The 22,078-nt window shown below is 45.4% G+C and overlaps 1 protein-coding gene across 2 annotated transcripts in view; it reads right to left on the reverse strand.

Annotated features, from left to right (window-relative positions):
- Positions 1-21,843, reverse strand: part of PKDCC (protein kinase domain containing, cytoplasmic) — a 33,885-nt gene extending 12,042 nt beyond the window's left edge. Inside the window, exons 1-6 of one of the 2 annotated variants that reach the window (XM_083831448.1) lie at positions 20,986-21,843; positions 8,476-8,598; positions 5,485-5,756; positions 2,078-2,157; positions 1,646-1,788; positions 1,167-1,384 (exon numbers count right to left, since the gene is read on the reverse strand). In XM_083831448.1, coding sequence (XP_083687574.1) covers positions 1,325-1,384; positions 1,646-1,788; positions 2,078-2,157; positions 5,485-5,756; positions 8,476-8,598; positions 20,986-21,669 — 1,362 coding nt within the window. In that variant the 5' untranslated portion in view covers positions 21,670-21,843 and the 3' untranslated portion in view covers positions 1,167-1,324. Of the gene's footprint in view, positions 1-1,038; positions 1,147-1,166; positions 1,385-1,645; positions 1,789-2,077; positions 2,158-5,484; positions 5,757-8,475; positions 8,599-20,985 lie in introns of those variants that run through there. The other variant, XM_083831447.1, reaches the window with a different exon arrangement.
- Positions 21,844-22,078: the final 235 nt, after the last annotated feature.

Here is a 22,078-nt window from a genome sequence, read left to right on the forward strand (position 1 = left end):
CACCTGCAACAATTTTCCTGCCAATTTTACAACAAAATAAATATTGAATTATTCTGATAAGTGGGTCAAATTCATCCCTGGTGTCATGGCCCTTTGAGGTTAACAGCACTAAGACAGGAATGAATTTGGCTCCTGTGTCTCTTTCATAGAGAAAATGCTTCACTGAACTTTTGAAACCCTCTGTGCCAACATTCATCTTCATTTAGAACCCATCTTTCCTTCTTTACTGTGCTTTTGCAGCAAAACAGCAATTTTTCTATCAACTTGCCGTCAATTATGCTGACAGTTTGACATGAATATTGTACATACACAAAAATAATTTGCAAAACAGATTTTTCAATTGTTATATTTAACAGTAATTTCCTTCATACATAATCCTCTTTGACATGTTCAATTCCACAACCTATTCTTCCGGGAAGAACATGCATCCCTACATATCCCAGCTGTTTAAATTGCATCTTATATACCTGTGGTGCTGCAGAGATTTTATTAGGGAAAAAAAAATGCTATATGCAACTTCATTTTGATCCTGTCCTTTTTTATCTTTTTTATTTATTTATTTTTATTGCAAACAGTGCTTTTCTCTTGCGCAATGAGCAAGAACTTTACTCTTCCGATCTACAAGTGCTTAAGTTGCAAGAAACTCCCGTAAGTCTCAGGAAATCCACAAAGGGTTAGGGTATCTTTATGGGATTCCTATTTCAGTCTTGGTGTTTGGGTGGGTTCAAATGCTCCAACAGCAGAGAATTGTGTGGGTGTGATGAAACACATTTTCTGCAGACCCACTATGGAGAGCCATGATCTGCTGGGTTTCCTTTTCCCCATATAGCCTCCTTATTCCTATGGATGCCCAACCACCTCAATCAGTGAGAAGGGCTTCAGATGGCACCAAGGAAGCATAAAGTAGACAACTGATTATCATGTGCATGATTTTAAGGGCCTGTAAGCACCCTGTTTTCTGCACATTTTCCCTTTCCAACCTCAAATACAAGACAAAGCAGAGTCTCTGTTTTCAAGTTTCAAGAAAGAATACTTTACCAGCTTTCGGTATCCGGGTGGTGTTCTGTAGGTACTCTCCACTCTTATACAGATTCAAAACTCTTTCTAACTGAGCAGCTGTTTCATCTATTCCCCAGTGAAGTTCTCCTTTAAAAGCACAGAAAAAGCATGATTCAGATGAGAAGCAGCCTTCACAAGGTTAAAGAGAGGCTGCATTCAAATAAAGCCCTAAGCATCAGAGCCCAGCAGTGCCCTACTCCATGACAATGTTGTGATGTGGACACGAAGTCTATTAGCTACTACAAAGTGACCACCAAATTGGATTTCATACCTGACATGAGCTAGGCATGTCAAAGGCTGGCTTGTCCAGATGGGAAGCCCAGGCCTGCAGGCGAAAAAACGCTGTGGTGAGCTCCCAGCACGGGATGAACCTCAGCCAATACAGGGAACTCCAAAGGATTTGCTTGCTAATTAGTTATAGCCTGGCATCATATAATTCCCCGTGGAATACACACAGTGCAAGACACAAAGCCCCTAGAACAATGCACCAAAAGCCCTCAAATCAGAACTGCAGGCGCATGTGGCTACTCTTGTCCCACAGGCACTACCTTGGCTATTAGTCAAGGTCTATGGTAATTTCACTTGCCTCTGGCCTCTGAGGTATAAAAGCACCAACAGTACCATTGGCAACGGGGAAGTATCGTGTCTTTATAATTACAATTCCTCTTGCTAGAGGCAGGGACTCCTCCAGATGCCACAAGGAGCTCCACACTAAGGACCGAGCTCTCCCTGTGGGATGGAAGAAACACAGAAATTGTGCTCTAATGCAATTCACTCCTGTGCAGAGGTGTCAGGAAGAAACACAGACATCTGTGAAGCGTAGTTAAAACCTCAAAATTTACAGTTCTCTGGTATATAGAGCCCTTCTTGCCTTCTCTTATGGGGGGAAAGTTACCCTGGATATAAAAATAATCTAATTCTCTTACAGGGAACACAAAAACAGCATCTTCTACATCCCCCGTGTGACACTCACACTGAAAAGAGAAATATTTGGCATTACCCCATTCAGTGTGATTACCTGTGGCATTGACTATCTTATCCAGCAATGGTCTCAGTGAGGATGGCGCACTGTGTGGCAGAAGATACGTGAAAAAAAACCTGCAAAGGAAAAGTAATCCATATTGAGAAATAAAGAGATTACAAACATGCGATAACTACCAAACAACATCAGGAATAAAATTATTATTGCTTGTAAGCTGTTGACCTATACAGGAAACATAATCATATTCTATAGTGAAATAAATACATAGCTGAGAGTATTCACACAGCTGTCTGGCATACCTAGACCATGCTGTTATGTACAAGGCTGCCTTGTAACTATGTGTAAATGTTCCGTTAATGCAGAAATTTGCTGTGAAGGCTCATGGATTGTGATTCTTTGCAAAGCTGCCTGTACCTTGACATGCTACAAGGATGCCATGAATCTCACAAGCCTCGGGGTTTTTTCAAGGCTTAAAAGTGCATAAATCAGATTTCTGCTCATTTCAAATAACTGACTTATTTTCTTTTCTAGCGTTTTTAGACTGTAAAAATTAACAGTCAGGAGAAAACCTGTTGTTTCTGTGCCACTGCAATTCAGAACGTCTTCTCTGTCCTCATCATTTATCTAAATTCAAGACACATTCATGTGGATAGCCGTATTTGGATGTATACTCTCCGTTTTAATATTTTTAATTACAGACAGAAAAACAATATGCCTTTATTTCACATCACTGAAGTATACTTAACTACACATTGTTCCTTTAAATTTCTATTACTCTTCCAGTATTACTAACCATTGCAAACTCAGTGTCATAGCAACGTAAGATAGAGATGGACAGTTCAGGATCTGACAATATAAACAGAACTATCAGACATAAATATTAGGTAATGAGCAGAACAGTAACACAATTGGGAAATTGCCCTGCTTTACATCTAACCTGCAAAGCAAAGTAAACGTTTTTTCATATACAGAGACCACATTGTCAAACAGAAACCTACAGTGACTCATACTCAGGAGCAAGACTAGCAGATGTCTTACACAAGCACAAATTAAAAAATCGAGTTACTGATAGCAAAAATTGATCGCAGACAGAGGTATTATTGAGCTGACATAGTTCACTTACACAATTAATATTTCCTTGAGATTTTAAATCCCTTTTAATCCCTTACAAAAATAATATTTATGGTTTTCACAAGCAGGATTATCCCCAGGTAGGTTTTCCTAGCCATGAGTATGAAACAGCCAATGTAAATAGACATGGAACTCTAAAGAGCAACATCACATTTGTAACGAACAATTTATCTAGCAAATTTAACCTCATTTTTCTGCTTAGAGAGTACCCATAAGCAGAGTCCAATTGATTGTGAACAGCTCTATGCAAAAACTTGGTAGCTGCCAGTTATTTTCCTAAATGCCAAATAGATGCAAGTTGCGGAGCTCACTGTTTTTCTGTGGCTATACAACTTGTCCTAATGCAAACACCCACATGTGAAATTCAGAAGTGTACAGGCACTGGCGCCTGCACAACTTGATTACATGAACATTTGTTATTCATAGATTGTAGGGTCAGTGGCATCATTTGTGATCTGCCTAACACAGACTGTCAGATTCCTTTCAATCTGCTCCTACAGCCTTTTCCTCATTTCTTTTTTCTTTGGAGAACTATCTGATCCTAATTTAAGAATTGTCAGAGATGGAGAATTCATCTCAGCTGTTGGTCAATAGTTCAAAATATTAATTATCCTTACTTTTAAAACTATTCAGTGCTTTTAGGATTTTTCCCCTGGACATTTGGGGGAAAACCCATAGAGACATGTTTATGACAGAAGGTAACCATCTGAAAATTAAGACAGGCCAAGGCTTGTAGAGTTTTTTCTTCCCAAAATATTTCCTCTCTTTTAATTATTTATTTAAAGAAATTGAGTAGGTAGCCTAATTATCTTTTCAAGGCTAAGGCCTACTATATTTTAAAATTACAAGGTTTTTATGCATTATTTGACAGACTTGTACTTTTGACTTCTGCCTAACAGCAGCTCAAGGAACCCTTTTGCTGAGCATAGGCAAAGAGTACTCTTAATTTCCACCCATACAGCCACAGAGTGCATGAAAATATGGAATCTAGTAGCCTACACCTAATCAATTAAAGATTTTGCCTTCTAATACAAGTGCATAGGGTCTGTAGCCAATGCTTCATCATTGACAGTTGCAGCCTCCTATAGCCTGAATCTGCTGTTGAACAAAAAACGATTGTCTCCATCACATGAAGTAAAACCAGGGACTGAAACCACCGGGATACTTTGTGCTGCATGCTGATGTGCGGTTCAAAGGAAATGTGAAGAGCTGTAATAGGAAAAGACTGCTTCCTTCAGTGAGGCCAGCAACCTGCCCCAAGCCCACCACACCGCAGACATATCTCCATTTAAGTCTGCGATGGACTGATGCCTATTTAAGGTTTCTTAGCCAGACCAGTAAAATGGTCTTAACCAAAAGTTAGCTAGCTAAGCAGGATCTTTAAGCCAAGCAAATGGAAACGGAAAATTTTGCAGGACACACTAAAATCTGCGCTGCACAACTGCAGATGGCTGTCATGTGGTGCAGCCCATTTCAGTGTGGTCAGCTAATGCAACACACATGCTGGTAAGCACCCTGGGACCAAAGCAGAAGACTCTCTTTGGAGAAGAGTCTCCTCGCTGTGGTCTGGCAAGGAGTGAATGGCATGATACTTGAAAGGGAAGTCAGTCTAAGAAATGAGCACACCATTATGGTATTGCTTTGAGATCCTCCATCCTCGTATCTGGATTCCCTTAAACATGGAAGATGGATGCTTCAGCCAAATGCTTTCTTCCATGCAGCTGAGTGGTCCAGCATGAATTGTCACCTCTGCACTCCCATGTTGTAGACACTACGAGCATGTCACGGAGCCCTGCCCAGCATGGTGGCACTGGGGACTGTTATCACCCTACCAAAGGCAGGCTCCTGCAAGGCAGGGGAGCACCGAGACAAAGTGCAAGATGACAGCTGAACTCTCACTCTGCCTCTGAAGCCAGCCCTTTCCTAAACTGGTGGTAAAAAATGTGTGATAACCTTTATTAACTCACACCAGAGAACAACAGTGAGAATTGCCTCACTACAGAGTTAATGGGCCCCCATCTCTACAAGCACCTCGGTTGTACTCATAAAAACCTCTACTTGTATGAAGAACTCAGTGGAATTAAACCAACATAAAATTAGACTAAGTGGTGAATCACACTCAAAGCATGCAAATATATTCCCAGTATAAATGCTATGTTATGGTATTTTCCCAAATGAAACGATTATTCATAGATCTTGGATAATGGATCTGAGACAAAATGTATTTATTGATGTGAATAACCATAGATGCTGCTGCAGGCTTTTTACCCATTTTTAATTCCATTTTACCTTATAGAAAACTGATCAGGTACCTGTAAGCATTGTAGAGATTCCTCTTTTCATTCATGTTTTGGCACCGACCCTCAACAGAACAAGGCAGAGTGAAGTTTCTTGCAGGGAACTCCATAAAGCAGTCACTGTTACTGGTGCAAGAGCTTTCTTCAATACTGGCATCATCTAGATCTGTCACCTTCAGCTCCCCATCCACGATCACAAACTGTCGAGGGCGAAAATCCAGCAATGTCACAGAGCCAAGAGGAGAGTGAGCCAAATAATGCAAAAGCCGAACTAAGCTGAGACATATCTGAAATACAAAAACATGAGTACCTTGTGTTATTTTCTCAGTACAAAGTATATAAATGAAACTCCTTTAGCTGAAGATAGATTCATAAATACATGACTTAATATGGGCATTATAACTTATCCTCAACACTGAACGTTGCAACTAAGGTATTTTTCATAGGATTAACATAGTTGATTGTAAAGCCCTTGGAGACTTGAAACAAAAATAAGCTTCTTTACCAGTGCTTTCCCACACTATTCATGAGGCATGGCTCATTGTTGCTATTCTTACTTTTAATAGAAATAAAAGCCTTAACTTTTAATAACACATTACATACAGGTCCTGACCATGCAGCCTACAGTTCTGCTCTGTACAAACTCCAGGTCTGGGATTTTGGCCCAAGTGCTCTGCTCCTGCAGCTCAGGCTCAGACTGCAGAGGGTGTCTGTATTGCCTCCCTATTGATCATGCCTTTTGGCTGCCATTGTAATTGTTGTCTCCTGTTTTCCCTCGTGTTTGTCTTTTCCAGGGGAGAATGAAGCAAATACCCAGAACAAGCGGCTCCATGGCTCCTCTGTAGCTCTAAGGGTGAGCGTCTGTCACGGTGGACCCTCACATGCCATTTTGAGGCTGGGGTAGGAGCTCTGCACTGACACTGCACTTTTTAATTGCAAGTTGGGAGCTCGAATAACTATTATCAGACAGCAAACTTAATGAATGCTGAACTCAGTTCCCTTACCAAAGTACTGTTTCCAATTCATGCATTCCTTTAAAATCCACTACATAATATATTAATGCAAAAGTAGCATTAATGTGAACACAGTTAAATACTGGAATTTTTATTCTATGTATTACACTAATAACAGGTCTTATTCGGTCGAGCAAGCTTTTTGTTGTTTATATATAATCTTTGTTTTTGGTAAAATACACTGCCAAGGCCACATATATTGAAGTAGTCAAATCAAAATTCGATCTCAGGGCATAAATGATATGCTCAGAGGAGCACCTAAACACATACTTCATAAGAATGCAGAGGCTGAACATGTCTGAAGTTCCACCTCACAGACCGCATGTCTGTGGGACATTAGGACTATCCCACACTTCCATAATCACCTCCCTGCTTGACCAGACTGGAACGATTTTATCCTACTTAAATGATACCAAAGTTTACATGGCGATGCCTGTAGTGTAAATGAATACAAGCATAGAGATGAGATGCCAGACCTGACCTTCCTTTCCTCCCTCTGGAAGTACACCAAATTCCTGCACACGCTATCCCACAATACGTTGTATATAAAGGCGCATCTAGCCAAAACTAACCTATAATACACATAGCTTTGACTGCCAGCAAAGCCAGAACTTAGCTTGAGTAAAAATACAGGTTGTTGTCTGAAATTATCACCTTTTCTCAAACACCAAAGAGATGTTGGTCCTGCGCTGGCAGGCTCTCTGACCAGGCTGACCCCCTGTGGACTGATGGCCTGCATACCTATTGGGAGTCTGGAGTGCGAAAACCTCTGTACAACAAGCCTCGAGCAGACAAGTGAAGTCTGTGCTCTGCATCACACAACGGCTGAGGGGAGCGGTGCTGCCCTGGGGACAAAGCTTGCTTCACAGTCCTCCAACACCAGGAAATTATTTGTAGGGATAAAGTCAAGCCATTTATTTAGCCCTTTTCAGGACCTGGCCACCAATATGTCTCACGTATCAAGAAGATATGATTTTATTTCCTCTTTCTTCTCTGTGTTAGTTGAGACCTAGACAAGCTACTGAGCATGAAATTATCTAAGACAGCACACCTTCACCTACCTTTGCAAATGCTTGCTCAGAAATATCCACGCTAAGGGAAACATTTATTACAGATGTATTTCTTCCAGGAAGAGGGAGCTGAAGTTGAGCTCCCTTGCCTTTCCCAGACATAATTCGGAAGGCAGCATGGCCAAAGACCATGCCTGATAGATATCTTGCACATAGCCACACACCCTTGAGAGAGCACCAAATTTAATAGTACAGATACGGGCTGTAGCACGCTGGTTAGTCCCCAAGCAGAGTCAGGGGCACTTTTCATTTTCTGGTACAGATGTAGCCATACAGCCCAAAGTGTTTTAGATGAAAACTGCTTCTGCCTTGAAACTTCTTGGGGAGTTAACCTCAGCCGATTACACATTTCAGTATACAATGATTGAGACAGCACTGTCTTGATCAAAGCATTGCTGCAGTCTGGCTTCATTTTGGACAAATTAAGTGTGACCTTCGTGCTCATGGTAAATTGCCAGCGTGGTGGACAACCTGGCTTTCAGATTTGTGTACATTGATTTTACTCTCCCCCAGTAAAAGACAAACAGAACAGGAAGTAGTAGAAAACAATTATAAAATCAACCTAGGATAATGATCAGGGTAGAAATGTAGCATACTTCTATTGTTTAAATTCCAGTTGCAGAGCATTATGCTCAACGCCAAAACTGCTGGGCCTCAAGCTTTAGAAAGTAAGAAACATTTACAGATATAATATAAATAGCATATACCAGCTACAAATAGATAACATCGAGAGACAAAATAGCACAACATCTTAAACACTAGAGAAAGGGAGTGTTAAATTTTGTTTCTAAACCAAGATGTAATCACAAGCAAAGCAAATGCTTAATAAATGTGAATTATACTGCATTGTACATACCCTCTGTTTCATGCTGGATGTTCATCACTCTCTTAAAAGACCTTTTAAAAGAGCAGTTGTTACTTACTCGAAATCTGTCTTCCCAGGAAGTCTGTAAAAGCTGAATCATCTCTAAAGGCGAGCCTAGTTCAGTGATGGTCGTCAGTGTGTCTGGGATGTCATTGCTATCTTGGTAACAATAGCCATAGAGCTGAAAAAAAATCACGATGCAGTATAAGTGTAACATATCTTGGCACGCTTTTACGTTTCTCAGTGGATGAGGTGCAAAATAAACATGTCTTACAAGGCATTTAATCGCCTTGAAGTCCTCCCCAATAGCTTTTGTATCCTCTCATTTGAGGAACACTCCCTTGAAACCCCCAAAGGAAGTTCCTGATTAGCTAGCGCAGCCTCTGTGGGCATCACACAGCTCAAGGCAAGCAAAGTGGCCCCTGCACACCCTTCCATACAGGATTTTATCCCAACAAATGATTAAGAAAAAAAAAAAAAGTCCATTAATGCAGAAACAGAACTTTATGAGAGGAAAATTAGGTAATCCTACGCAATACCTGACTAAATAAGTTAGATTCTTAATTTTTCTTTAAATAAGTGCTTAAAAGACATCACAAAATATCTTTTAATTACATTTCTATAGGACTACTATTTGTGCACATAGTGGCAACGTGTATTTCAATGAAACACAGCTTGAAAAGCAATTGAAATGCCAGAACTTATCTTTTGCCAGCCAGAAACTGCTTCTTGCAATACTTGATGGACTTTCATGTGCAGTACCATTAAAGAAGGGCAAATATTCCAAAACAGTACCTGCCAGCAGATCCTTCAATTTAAAAGAATTTAAATGGCAATTTCGGCCATGCTCCAGCAGCACCTTCTTGCATTTACTCTCCAAGGGCATCCGAATGATTAATTTTCACTTGCACAAATAATTGCCCAAGAAGAACATTTAAAGGTTGTGGGGAAGCAATTTCTTGCTTTATATGGAGTGGGACAGTGTCTCACACAGCTATGGGGACAGGCTTTTACGCACTCCTTGCCAATCCCTGGCAGAGAGGCAGTTAAAGGAGACTGATAAGGATCTGATTGCAACTTTCCAGCCAGAACAGAATGCACATGAAATAAAATTAAATGTAATCTCTGCCCCCAGTCAAATATACCTTACAGTAAAAGAGTCTGTGTGGGGAAAAAAGCACTTTAAAGGACGCTTTTAAAAGTGTCCTGGTTCTATTCATCCCTGGCTTTCTCTGAGTAATCTCTTTTTCCAAACCAAGAAGGTTTGGAAAGGGAAGCTGACAAGGGTCTCCTGTGAGCTGGGAGTATGTGGATACGGCCCCAGAGAAGTCAGGCTCATCCAAACAGCAAACAGAGCAAATCCAGCAGGAAAGCCAAGAGCCAGAAGAGTGAGTGCAGCCACTGGATAGAGCAGGCTGAGGCTGGCAGCTGCCACTGCGAGCAGGTTTGAGTATTGAGCACATTCCTACAACTAGTGACCCTCACAGACAGAAAAGCAAAGAGAGAGGCTAAAGTCAGCAAATACATGATTTGTTAGGAACCACACTGCTAGCTCTGACTATAGCTGTCTGCATTTAAACGAAAAAAAGTGTTCCAAAAATGCAAGTGAAGTAAACAATTTTTCTTTTTGGTGTAAAAATGGCACTGTATTTCAAAACAGCTGCTTAAACACGGACATTAACCTAAACAAAAAAGAGCTAGAAGATTTTATCCTAAAACATGCCAAAAAGATTTTGGCATCGATGCAGAACAGAGGATTTGTGATGGATGCTGATAGGAACATTTGAAATAGGAAAACAGACCTTTCTCTTCACTGCCCCAGCTATGACAACAACTGCAACAGCAATAATTTTTTAAGCTAGAGCCATTCATATGGGACTTGAGTTTGTTCCTTACCATCTGTGACACAATTTTTGTGCAGCTTATATTCAGAAGTTAGAAATGTGTGTGTGCAATCACAGATGATCACAACGGCACAAGTCTGCTTAAACCTTCTGAATTAAAAAAAATGGAAATGAAAATATTTAACACACTATATATTGTTTCTCAGAGAATTACAAAATTTTCAGCATGGAGGGATCATGAGCTGGACTGTGCAATTTTTACTAGGTATTTCTCTTCTTTCATGTGTGAGGGCAGACAAAAATCGCACTTAAGAGTGTCAGAATCTAACATTTGTTCCTCTATCATCTGCAGAGATTAGCTCTTGTCTGTAGTACACAATACTACCCATTGGGAAAAAAAGTCACCAGGGAAATGAGGGATACAGACTGGGAAACAACAGTACCTCAATAAATGTTGATTCACGGTAACAGTGAATACCAAAGAGTTACCAGTCTTCCTTAACCACTCTCAATATTTGTGAAAACTACTCCATGAATAGAAATAAGGAAGACAAGCAGAAATTATACATTAATTGAACTATTAAAAAAATACCGTATATATATACACATGCCCATACAAACAAAATAGAGAAATCATTCTTATTATCTATTTATGTGCAGATGATCACAAAAGTAGAAATCAATTACAGTACCTATGTGTATGTATTTTATCTCAATCCATGAATTCCCATAGTTATAAAAATTTAGACGTTCTCAGGGAGCTGGAACTTTGCTTTAAAGTCTTTCTTTCATTTGGGTAATCAATTTGTACCTTGGCAGAAGTCCTCACTGTCTGAGTATCTGAGTGCTTGGGGTATATTTTACTATATTATTGCCCACTTAATCATTTCAGTCACTGTGGAAGCTTAAACGAGCTGGTCCAGTTTGGGTTCTTTATTCTCAGAAAAAAAAATTTCTTGTGCAAGTACTGCTGAACTTCATCAATCTTACAGCTAAAAACACAGCGCTGAGTAAGTTCATGTAGGTCTAATTCAAAAAATATATAATCTAACCTGAGCTCTTTATTGCTTTTACTTAAGTGAAACCTCTCCAGATGCAGTGTTATTATATAATTATACAGAGTTATAAAAGCACAGAAGTTTGAGATATAAAGGATTTATTGGGCCACATTTATACTTTTTCAAAATGAAGTCCTGAAACTAAATGCAAAAATGCACATGTAATTACATGGTCATATTTGTATGTGCAATTATCATGATTACAAACTGGGCATGTCCCAACAGCCAATTAAGCATCTAAAATGGTTACATTCATCCCCTCCTGATGAACCACCACCCAGAACACAGACGCTACAAAATACAGAATATATATATAGATGCAAAATGCTCCAGTACTTCTTAGACCATTCATTTCAGAAGTTGGCTTATTAGTACACAGACACAACACATAGAGAGGTATTACCCAAAACCCTTTTTTTTTTTCCTTTTTGTTTTTTGTCCAATCCATTTTAAGGTCTGAAATGAGACAAAATGGCTTGTGTTCCAGACAGTGAAGTAAGAAACAGAGAGCCAGATGCATAGAATAACAAGAAAAATAACCACATGGGGAAGCTGAATATAGTTGGAAGCAGAAGATGATCCAAAATATCTCCTCTATCTGAAATCCCGTTAGGCCGGACGTCAGTCTCAGTGTCGCAAAGCTACACTTTAGATATATTAGAGTGATGGCTTTCATACGCCTTTGCAGCATGGTTCCAATTAAACGAGTGGAAAGAAATACAATCCCACATCTTTTTGACATATCAAGTCACTGCATTTAAACACCACCCCAATATATTTTTGTGTAGAATCTAATAGCAAACAGTCACAATATCGGGATGCCTTGCTTTCTGTTTAGAAAAATGGAAGCCAGATATGAAATGTTTAACTGTTCTCACATCACATGCCGTAACTCATTTAGGGCAGTTCTATTCACCGCATTCTTCCCGAACTGTTTGGGTTTCCTCGCCACACAGGCCCAATCCCGCACGCCTCCATGCACCCGGTGCTGCCACAGGCCTCAGTGGCTGCAGCCATATGGGGACAGCCCCCAGGAAGCTATAGGGCCCCCGGGTAGGAGCCCACAGCCACCCGGCTCGGGTTCACCTCCCTCCACAGCCCGACGTGGGACAGGGACAGAGGTGCCCCTCTCAGGCAAGCCAGTGGGGGAGGCAAAAGCAGAGGTCAGGCCCTGCACAAAAGCCGACAAGCTTACTGAATAAAAACACAAAATAAAGGAGCTTATTAAGCTGTCATCAGTGGGGTAAGTATAGGCAAACAACAGACCCTCCTGCATCAGCGTAGACACCCTCACTGGGCTTTCAGAAAAATAAACACCAGGGCAAAGCCTCAGCCAGAGTGCTATGCGTCACGAACTGAAGGTGCTCAGCCAGGACAGATGCCACCAGTGACCTCCCAGCGAGGTCCCTGCTGGCTCCACTCTTCCCAGGTCAGGATGCATAGCTCCTCCTATGCCTTCCTAGTTTTCAGCCCTTTGTGATCACAGTTTTTAGATGATTTTTTTTTTTTTTTTTTTTTTTTTTAGAAAACAAAGGAAATTTTCCCTGCTTTCCCATATCAAACACAAGCTCTTCTCCACTGCAGGAGCCATAACCTGGAGGCCACCTCTGCCAGCAGTAATACAAGTGACAGGCTCAACTGCATTACACCAGAAGCAATTTCCGGAGACTTAGTTCTCATCTCTTTCAAGAAGGACTTGCTCAAACTCACAGTAGAAAAGTGCAAAAAAAAAATAAATCTCACTTTTACGAAGAACAACAGCAGCCAACACTTTCCACAGCCTCTGTTTTCCAAAACAAAGAGATGCATGGTTACCTAATGATGCTGGTTGCATCAAGATTACATTTTGCAGTGACTTGGGGCCCTGGGGAAATAAAAACTCCCACTGACACTGGTAACCATTTGACGAGCTGTTTCTTTGGGCTGCTACATGTAAAAACGAGAAAGGCAGACTTTATAAGCTCTTGCCGCTTCACTGCTATCAAAATGAACATAATCCTATTGACTCAACCAATTCCTGTATTCACCTTTCCTTCCTGGAGCACTGGGACAATCCCTGAAGAGCACGACACAGGATTTACCAATACATGATCTGAGACGTTTATGTCACTCTAAGACCTAGTGATCGCTCAAGGTTTTAAATGCTTCTATCTATAGCTGACTGTACACACACATATAAAAATATATATTTTTTGTGTGTACATATATAGACATTTTTTCTATATAATATATATGCATGCTATTTGCATTTCTATATTTATATTTATCTATATTTACATAAATATGTATTTGCTACCCCTGCTCAGCCCAAAAGCATTTACAAACCTGTAACATGCCTCTCCCTAAAAAAAAGGATAAGTTCCCTTGAAGTCTTAACCTTTACATTAAATTTTAATCTAATGCCAACCTTGCTGTTATGGGATACATAGAGATGCATGAGAAATTAATTCCTTTTCCTCATTGAAATCTAGAAATCAAGTCCTAATGAGCTTCTCTTGAAAAAGACGTTTATACTGAGAATGCTCAACATCACTCAGGACCATCGCACACTGGGACAAAAACTGTATGCTGAAAGCTGAGAGGCAGAATTGCTGCTGCTGCTGGACACTGAAACTGACAGCAAGCAGGGGCAAATTTTAAATATTAACTCTAAATTCACAGCTCTGCCTAGGCTTTTATTTATAAATGTGTTATTATTAATAGCACTGAACTCAGAAGAGCTAGAAGGTACAGGAATTCCATACCTGGTTCTGTTACTAAACATGGAAGTACATTAATAGAAAAACTGGAATGCATTATTTAGAAATACACACATTTGTATATCTGACCGTATCTACTGGTATATCCACAGATACCTCTATATATTTTGTAAGTATGTGTGTGTATACGTATCTGTATATACCTGCTCATCTGACATATATTATACTGGTTATAATCTTAGGATTTAGTAACGTTATCTCCCTTTTACTCTCCCTGCTTTCCTTATAGCCTGAAGTGGAAAATTCTTCTACTAAAAACATTTATAGCACTTTGAATTTGCATTGCACTGCATAAGCTCAAGGCCCAACCCTGCAAATATTTAGTCACACAAGTAGTCTACTCTTGTAAAGCCTTCCAGTGAAGACAAATAGATCACTCATACAACCACAATTTCAATGGGAAGGCGCTGATATCACTGGAGGCGCAGTTCATTATCTTGTAAATAGCCAGACCAGAATCTACCCTGACCTCCATCCACAGCAGCTGCATTCAGTTCCACTGCCCCAGAAGTTTAACCCTTAATTATGACATTATTTTGCATTACAAAACTATCAAACAATCTCTGTGCACTGTGTGTTCAGAAAAGCTTGACTTGCCGGCATATTCATTAGACCTGCCTGTGCAATTCTTCCTTCTTAGGTGTCTGAGGCATATCACTGTGTACTTTGCCACGGTGAGTTTTAAAATTAGCTTAGGGTCTATCTGTAGCTATACAGTCCAGGAAAAATCAACTCTGTCCAAAATCCATTGATCCAAATGTGGCCAAAAATGATACAGAGCATGCACGTTCAGCGTCTACTACCTAACTTAACTGGTTCAGCTGAGCATGATGAAAAATAACAGCTCCTTCAAAATTAGTCCAGAGTCAATATTAGTATTAGCATAGTGCTCATGAGAACCAGTTCTTGTCAAGCTTTGCATGCCCATCACGGAAAAGAAAAATTGCAATGGGAGTTAAGATACCACAGGGCACCCATCTGAGCTAGCAGATGACTGCATGTGTGTAAAAACCCATGAAAAAGACCGGGGGGGGGGGGGGGGGGGGGAGCATGCATATCTGACACAGGTACTTCATAAACCAGGGATGCAGCACTTTGAGGCGTGGGTCCACCAACACTCTCTATGTCCTTGCAGCAAGCAAAGGGCTGGCAAGCACAGGTTTTCCAGGAATCTGGGGTGGTCTAAGTCTTTAGCTCAGACAGATTCCATATGTTACCTTGAGCAAGTTATTTATACCTCCTACATCTTGCACTCACTGTCTATAGTAGAAAAGGAACATGAATACTTAGCTTACCTAGCTACCCCTTATTTGGGGTGGGGAGAGACAAAAACTGCAAAAACTACACGCTTTGCTTTGCAATTCAGGTGGCACCACCCCCGTCAGAACTGATTTCCAGGGCAGGTTATTCCAAGGGTAGAGTGGCCTTGCTGACTCCCTGCCACTCCTCTGAAAAAGGCGAGCAGCCAGAGAGAACCTGGCCACATCCAGAAAGCCCAGCGGTGGCCACCCATCTCCCCACACCACCATGCTGAAGGAACAGTGCTGGGCTCCCCTGAAGGAAACCGGATGAGGTTGCAAGTCATCAGCTCCCATAAAGGAGGCAGAAATTCAAACCAGAGTCTTCTGGAATGATTTACATGGCACATAAAACAGAGAGGCAATCATAGAAATCATTCAACAAATGATTGGGATTAGTTTTATGAATGCAGTCTTCAAAAGTGAGTGAGGAGGATGTAGCCCTTTTAACTAATTTGGCGGCATGTGCTCTTGCCTTATGGAAATCCCTTCCTGCCAACAGCTTTTGCAAGTTGAACAACCTCTGCCATCCCATGCAATTCAATGGGAAAAGATGGGTTTTGGCGACTCGAGTGTCAAGACGTACAGCTTGCCTTACAGTGACACGAACGGTTAGAGCTGGTCTGCAATTGTATCAGCTCTGTGCTTCCAGCAGCTCTGGTGTTCTTGTTAACAGATCCTTTCTTCACTCTTAAAAGTGCAGGATAACATCTGGGCCGTTTGGGAAGCAGTCTTGCAATAAAGAAGCACTTTGTGTAATTCTTCTTTCCTCGCCAAACCGCATCTGTCTGCTCCCTCTGCCCTTCTCCACTCCACCCCAAGCTCCTTGGGGCTGTGGGGACATGTGTTAGCGGCAGCCAGCTGTCTCCACCGAGCCATCAGTAGGTGGCACTGCCTGCTTTTCTCTCTCCACCCATACAAATGTCCAGTGCTGACATCCCAAATCGACCAACACCAACGACTTCAAAAGACGCCCAAGTGACTTAGAGGCCTCGTCTCCTGCCAAGCACGCCTTGGAAATGGCAAGCAGTGACACTGAGAGGACAGGGCACGATGCAGCTCCATCCCTGCTGGGATGAAGCAGTGGCAGCAGCTTTCCAAGGAGAAGGAGGTGGTGAGCAGCAGTGGGAACCTCCCAGCCACCTCACCAGGATTCGGCCTGCCCAGGGCCTGAAGATCCTCCGATCCTACTGTAGTTAAATGGATGGCGTCAGGCTGGTCTGCCATCGTGTGCAGTGGCCTCACTTTAGTCAATATGTCCTAAGAGCAGCTCAAAGGAGCTGCTTTAAAAAAGCATTAGAGGAAAAAAAAATCTCAGCCCCACATTGGAAGGTTAATTCCCATTAGGTATGCTGCCAGCAATTGAGACACTCTGCAGCCTCACCCCAAACTGAGAAAGCCCCAGTCAGTCACCCACCACTTGGCAGCAGCAGCCAGGCCAGCCATCCCCAGATCTCCCATGGTTAAGCTCCAGCCAGCTGCAAATAACAGGCCGGTGGCTGGGCATCCTGCACCATGGCAGCAAGGTTTGTCATCCGGCTTCCTGCACCATTGGCACCACAAAGGGGACGTGGTGCCCACCCGCAGGTGACAGGGAAGAGGTCCCTGAGCAGCTGTTTTCACCGTGGCTTCATGGCTCGATGTCCCCTTCCCCCTGCATTTTGTGAAAACAACGGAGTCATGCAAGAAAGACCATGAAGGACCAGACCCTTCAAGAGTCTTTCCTATGCAAACGTGTTTGCTCTGGAAATTAACTGTATATTGACTTTCTTCACACTTGGAAAGACTGTCTACTTCCACCTGGAATAAGCAAACTTTATACAAAGCTTCGCCACTTGAATTCTCATGCTAAAAATAAGACTGTGCCCTATCCCACTGACCATGCATATGTATAGGGAAGCCATCAGGGTAAAAAATTTGTTAATTATCACTTGTAAGGAGAAGAAAATCAGATTTTAAATTAGGTATTTAAAAATATGATCAGCTAGCACGTCTTAAGTGCTACTGAGCTCGGCAACAGCAAGTGGCGTGTTATTTTTAGTGTTATTTTATTCAGTGAATTTTCTAGGACGATAAATATTCTCTCTGTAATCAGGGCCGTTCAAAATCAATCAGTAACAAATGCACTAGTCGGAACGGAATCAATTCGTATAGGAACTGCTTTGACATCGGAAGCCGGCTGGTGACAGCGTTGATGCCATCTCAGTATTCCACTGCTCACGTTAACCTTAAAGGAGAGCTAAATAAGCCAAACGAAACGGCCCTGCCTGCGCAGGCAGCAAACTGCAGGATGTGTTAGCAGCTGTTTTCTCCCATTGTCTTCAGACAAAGCCAGCACTTTCCGTTGAGCTTTTGTGTTTGTTTTTAAGAAAGTGGTAGCTCCTTCCTAAATGAATCATTGCGAGCCTTCGGGAGAAGTGCTGATAAATAGCTGTCAAAAAAATAAGCTTGCACTTTTCCAAACGTCTGCAGTTTCAAACCTTCCTTCCCTGCTCTTCTGCTTCAGCAATGCAAAGGAGGAAAGAATTCCTCCAAAGAATAGCTTCTGCCCATGAATGGCAGCACCCTTAATTCTGATACTCCGGGGCTATAATTACATTATTACAGCAAATCAAACACTGCCTTTGTGTCTTTACAATCGCGCCCATTGTTTGGAATTAACTGCAAATGGTTTGATTTTCTTGCCTTCCTCCAATACGGGCAGGGAGGAATTAAAGCGCACTAAATCATCTTTCGCACTAAACGCACGGAAAGCCGGGCTCCGGGCAGCAGCATTTGAACTTCGCGAGAAAAGAAACCGCAGCACGGGGGGAAAGGAAGAGCTCAGGCACCGCGTTTGACACGGAGCGACTGCAAAGCAATTAGCGGGCCGCTAAATCCTCTGGTACAATAAATCAGTGACCCGCTTCCCCCTCTTCCCCAATGCCCTTCGTTAGAAAATCAACTTAACGAACACCCCTCCCTTCCCTGCTCCCCGGTAAATGCATTTCCACCGCAGCCTGCACCTGCGCTTCCCAGCGGCTGCAGCGGGGCACGGATGCTTCAGCGGGAGGGGAGAGGGATTTTGGGGAAGAGCAGAGCACGTAGAAGCAGAGAGGAAAGCAAGCTGCCCCTGCATCGGCACTGCCCGGTGCGAAACCACTCTCCCTCTCGCCGTTTTTTCTTTGGATGGACTTGATTCACCACATCTGCTGGGGCTGACACATCTGGCTCCATCCCCAGGCGGAGGGCACGGTGGATATGTCAACATGTTGTCTGGAGGTAGTGGTACGTTCTGGAAAGAGCTCTTCCCCCCCCCCCATCGTATATCGTACAATAATCAAGTGTTTTAAAAGGATGGCTGAAGGAAAGAAAAAAAAAAAAAAAGCTGATTTTGACAAGAGACAGGCCAGAATGGGAACTGCTGAGACAGTAAAGAACAAGTCTGTTATCTTACAAACTACACTTCAGGCTGTCAGCTGCCAGAGATTTACAGGAAAAGCCCCTTTCCTCGGACAGAACCTACACGAAACTTCCCTTCCAGCACGAGAAACTCACCGACACATTCCCCCAAATAGCCCTGGCCCCCGAGCAGGTGGCAGCGGGCGGGCAGGGAGCAGTCCCCATCCTGCCCTGAGCCGAGCCGAACCGGGCTGGCTTGGGGGTGGCGGCCCCCTGCCAGCTGTTGGGAACATCTGGCTGGTACCTGGGGATGCGGGGAGCCGCCGGGGGGCGGCTCGCAGGGGTAGGGGTGAAGGCAGTGAACTCCCGGGCTGCGCTTGCCCTTGTCAAAAGCCAGAAGAGAGGGGGTGAGATGGTTTTGGCTTCTGAACCCATTTTCTCTCCCTCAGCCGCAGACCCCGACAGTGATTTCTAACCCCAAACAGGGCCCTAGGTCGGCTGAAAACAAGGAGAGTTTCAGCCTTGAGGCCAGCAGGTCCCGTCGCCTTTCAGATTTGAACACAGCCATCATCAACAGATTTCCCGCTGCTCGTCGGTGCCCATTTTCCTCCCCTTCTACCTCTCCAGGATGCCACCAGAGACCTATTCCCGGCCCAGAAAGCTGCCCCAACCGTGCCCAGATCCCACCTGAGTTTTTTTAGCGTCCTTCCAAGGTAACGTCTTCTCAAACAGCCAGCCCCGGCTCACACCGCAGCAACCTCGGGCTGCCCTACAGCGAGATATGGCCAGGGGAAAGGTCGGTGATTTAGGGGGCTCCCCGCTCGCCCCCGCCGCGCTGCCTTGCTGCTCAGGCTGATGGAGCCGGGGGGGGGGGGGGACAGAAAAAGAAAACGACAAAATCGCAACGAAAGCGAAAAAAAAACGTGTTTCTGATTTAAGAGTAATCTATTTTTAAACAGGGTGGCATGTAAGTATGAAGCCCTAATTAACGAGCACGCGGGATTGCTGCCCGCTGCAGCGCTCTCCCAGCAGGGAGCCCGGGCGCGCTTCTCCCCCCGGCGCCTCCGGCAGCCCCGCTCCAAGCCCACCTGCGGCAGGGCCCGGCCGCCCCTTTTCGGGTCCCCGCACCTCGCCTTCTGTCCAACGGGCAAGGAGCAGCAGCTAGTTATAAATTAGTCTCTCCAGAGCAGAGATTTACCCCCGAGGAGGACGCGGAAAAAAACGCAGCGTGGCCACGGATGCCTACCCAAATGACCCGCGAGTTTCAAAGCGCACACACCTCGACCCCAATCGCTTGGCACTGAGCAAGGAGAACAATTTCGGGGAAAAATCCCCTCGGTTTTACAACGATGGGGCGTACCGCCTGCCACCAACTCAGTCCGTAGGGATGGCTGCACCCGACAAAACTCATCACAGCAACAGAGGAGCACACCACATCCTCACTGGGAGCGCAGGTTTTTGTAGATGGACTTATTGTCTTTATGCACTGGTTAGAGCTGGCACCGCACGGGAAAGCATATGGAAATGGAAGGAAGGAAGGAAAAGGAAGGAAGGAAGCAAGCCTAATATCTATTTTCTTGTCGTGGGTAAATCACGACTCCCCTCACTTTGAGCAGTATGTGAAACTCGAGAGCTTTGATCGCTGGGATCTGAAGTTCTCGTGGGGGAGCTGGTACTCCTGCTGCTGCTGAAGAAGAAACACAAAACTCCTTTCCTCGATTCTGTTCAAAAAGCGCCTACTGCGAGACCGCCTGCTCCAACGCTCGTTTTCTGTCCTCCTGCAGCCTTCGCGCTACGCGGAACGCAACGAGGAATTTCCACGGCAGCATTTACATCCGAATGGACCCGCGGAGCTCCACGCCGACTCCTACCAGCCCAACTACGCGGCGTCTGGGGCAAGGGGAGCGGTGTCAGCCGGGAGCCCAAGGACCCGGCCGGGCGCCGTCGGGGTACCCCCTCCCGGAGGCAGCGGGCTTGCCTCCCCGGCGGCCTTTTATTCCCACGTGTGGCCAGCGCTTTTCCACCTCCCCGTCCTTCCGAAGCCCTCACCCACCGGAGAGGACAGTCACGGGGAAGAGCGAGAGGGAGGAAAGCCGGCAGCGGGGTCGGCCCTACACCCGTCGGTGGGGTGGGACCGCGCCGGTCCCTGCGCCCTGCCCCGGCTCGGGGGCGCCCCGTCGGGGGCCGATCGCCCCCGGGGAAGGAGCGGGGGGCCGCGGGCGCCCTACCTGCAGGACGTTGGCGTGGCGCAGCCGCTGCAGCAGGATCATCTCCTTGACGATCTTGTAGGCGGCCAGCCGGTAGCAGTCCCCCAGCGCCGAGAACTGCCGCACGCAGTGGGCGACGTCGTGCCCGCCGAAATCCACCGCCTTCAGCGCCACGGCCAGCGAGCGGTTGAGCACCGCCTTGTACACGGCCTTGGTGTAGCCGGAGCCCAGGTACTGCACGCCGCTCACGTCGCGGATGTCGCGACAGCCCAGCAGCGGCGGCTCCAGCGACAGCTCGCCCGAAGCTCGGCCCCGGGGCTGCCCCGCCGCCGCCGCCCGGCTCCGAGGCGCCCCCGGCCGCGGCTGCTCCGCCGAGGAGCGCGGCGGGGCCAGGTCCATCAGGCGCCGCTCCCGGGGCCGCAGCGCCCGGCGCCCCCCCGCCGCCGCCGCCCCCCGGTGCTGCCGGTAGCGCAGCACCTCCTCGTAGCGCTCCTGGAGCTGCCGAGCCAGGGCAGCGGCGGCAGCGGCCTCCTCCTCCTCCTCCGGCGGCTCCGGGGGGGGGCCCGGCGGGGAAGGGGGCGCCCCGTCGCGGGGCGGCGGCGGGGGGGGGTGCTCGGAGCCGGGGATGAAGAGCACGTTGAGCAGGGTGCCCAGCAGGAAGGCGAGGCAGCAGCCGGCAGCCACCGCGATCTTCCTGCGCCTCATCGCCACCTCGCTGCCGGCTCCTCCAGCCTCTCGGGTCTCCCTCCTCTCGCCCCTTCCCCGCGAACCGGCTCCGGGGGTTGTTTTTTTTTTTTTTTTTTCCGCCCCCCCCCCTCCTCCCCGGTTTTGCCGGGGCGCTCAGCCGGACCTCACCCCCTTACGGCGCTCCCGCATGACACTTGCCTCCCTGCTTTTAAGCCTCCCAAGCACTTATTATTAGCGGGACCGGAGGAGGGCGGGGGGGCGGGGGGGGATCCCCGGCTCGCTCCCCCCGCTGACGCTCCCTGATTGACAGCCCGGCCCCTTCCAGCCGCCCGGCCGAGCTGCAGGGGGGCCTGGGAATCGTAGTCCCCCGGAGAAGCCCCGCCGGCCTCCGGCTAGCCCGGGAGCCGGGACTACATCTCCCAGGCTC

This window comes from Anser anser, assembly GCF_964211835.1.
Source record: "Anser anser genome assembly, chromosome: 3".
Lineage (NCBI taxonomy): Eukaryota > Metazoa > Chordata > Aves > Anseriformes > Anatidae > Anser > Anser anser.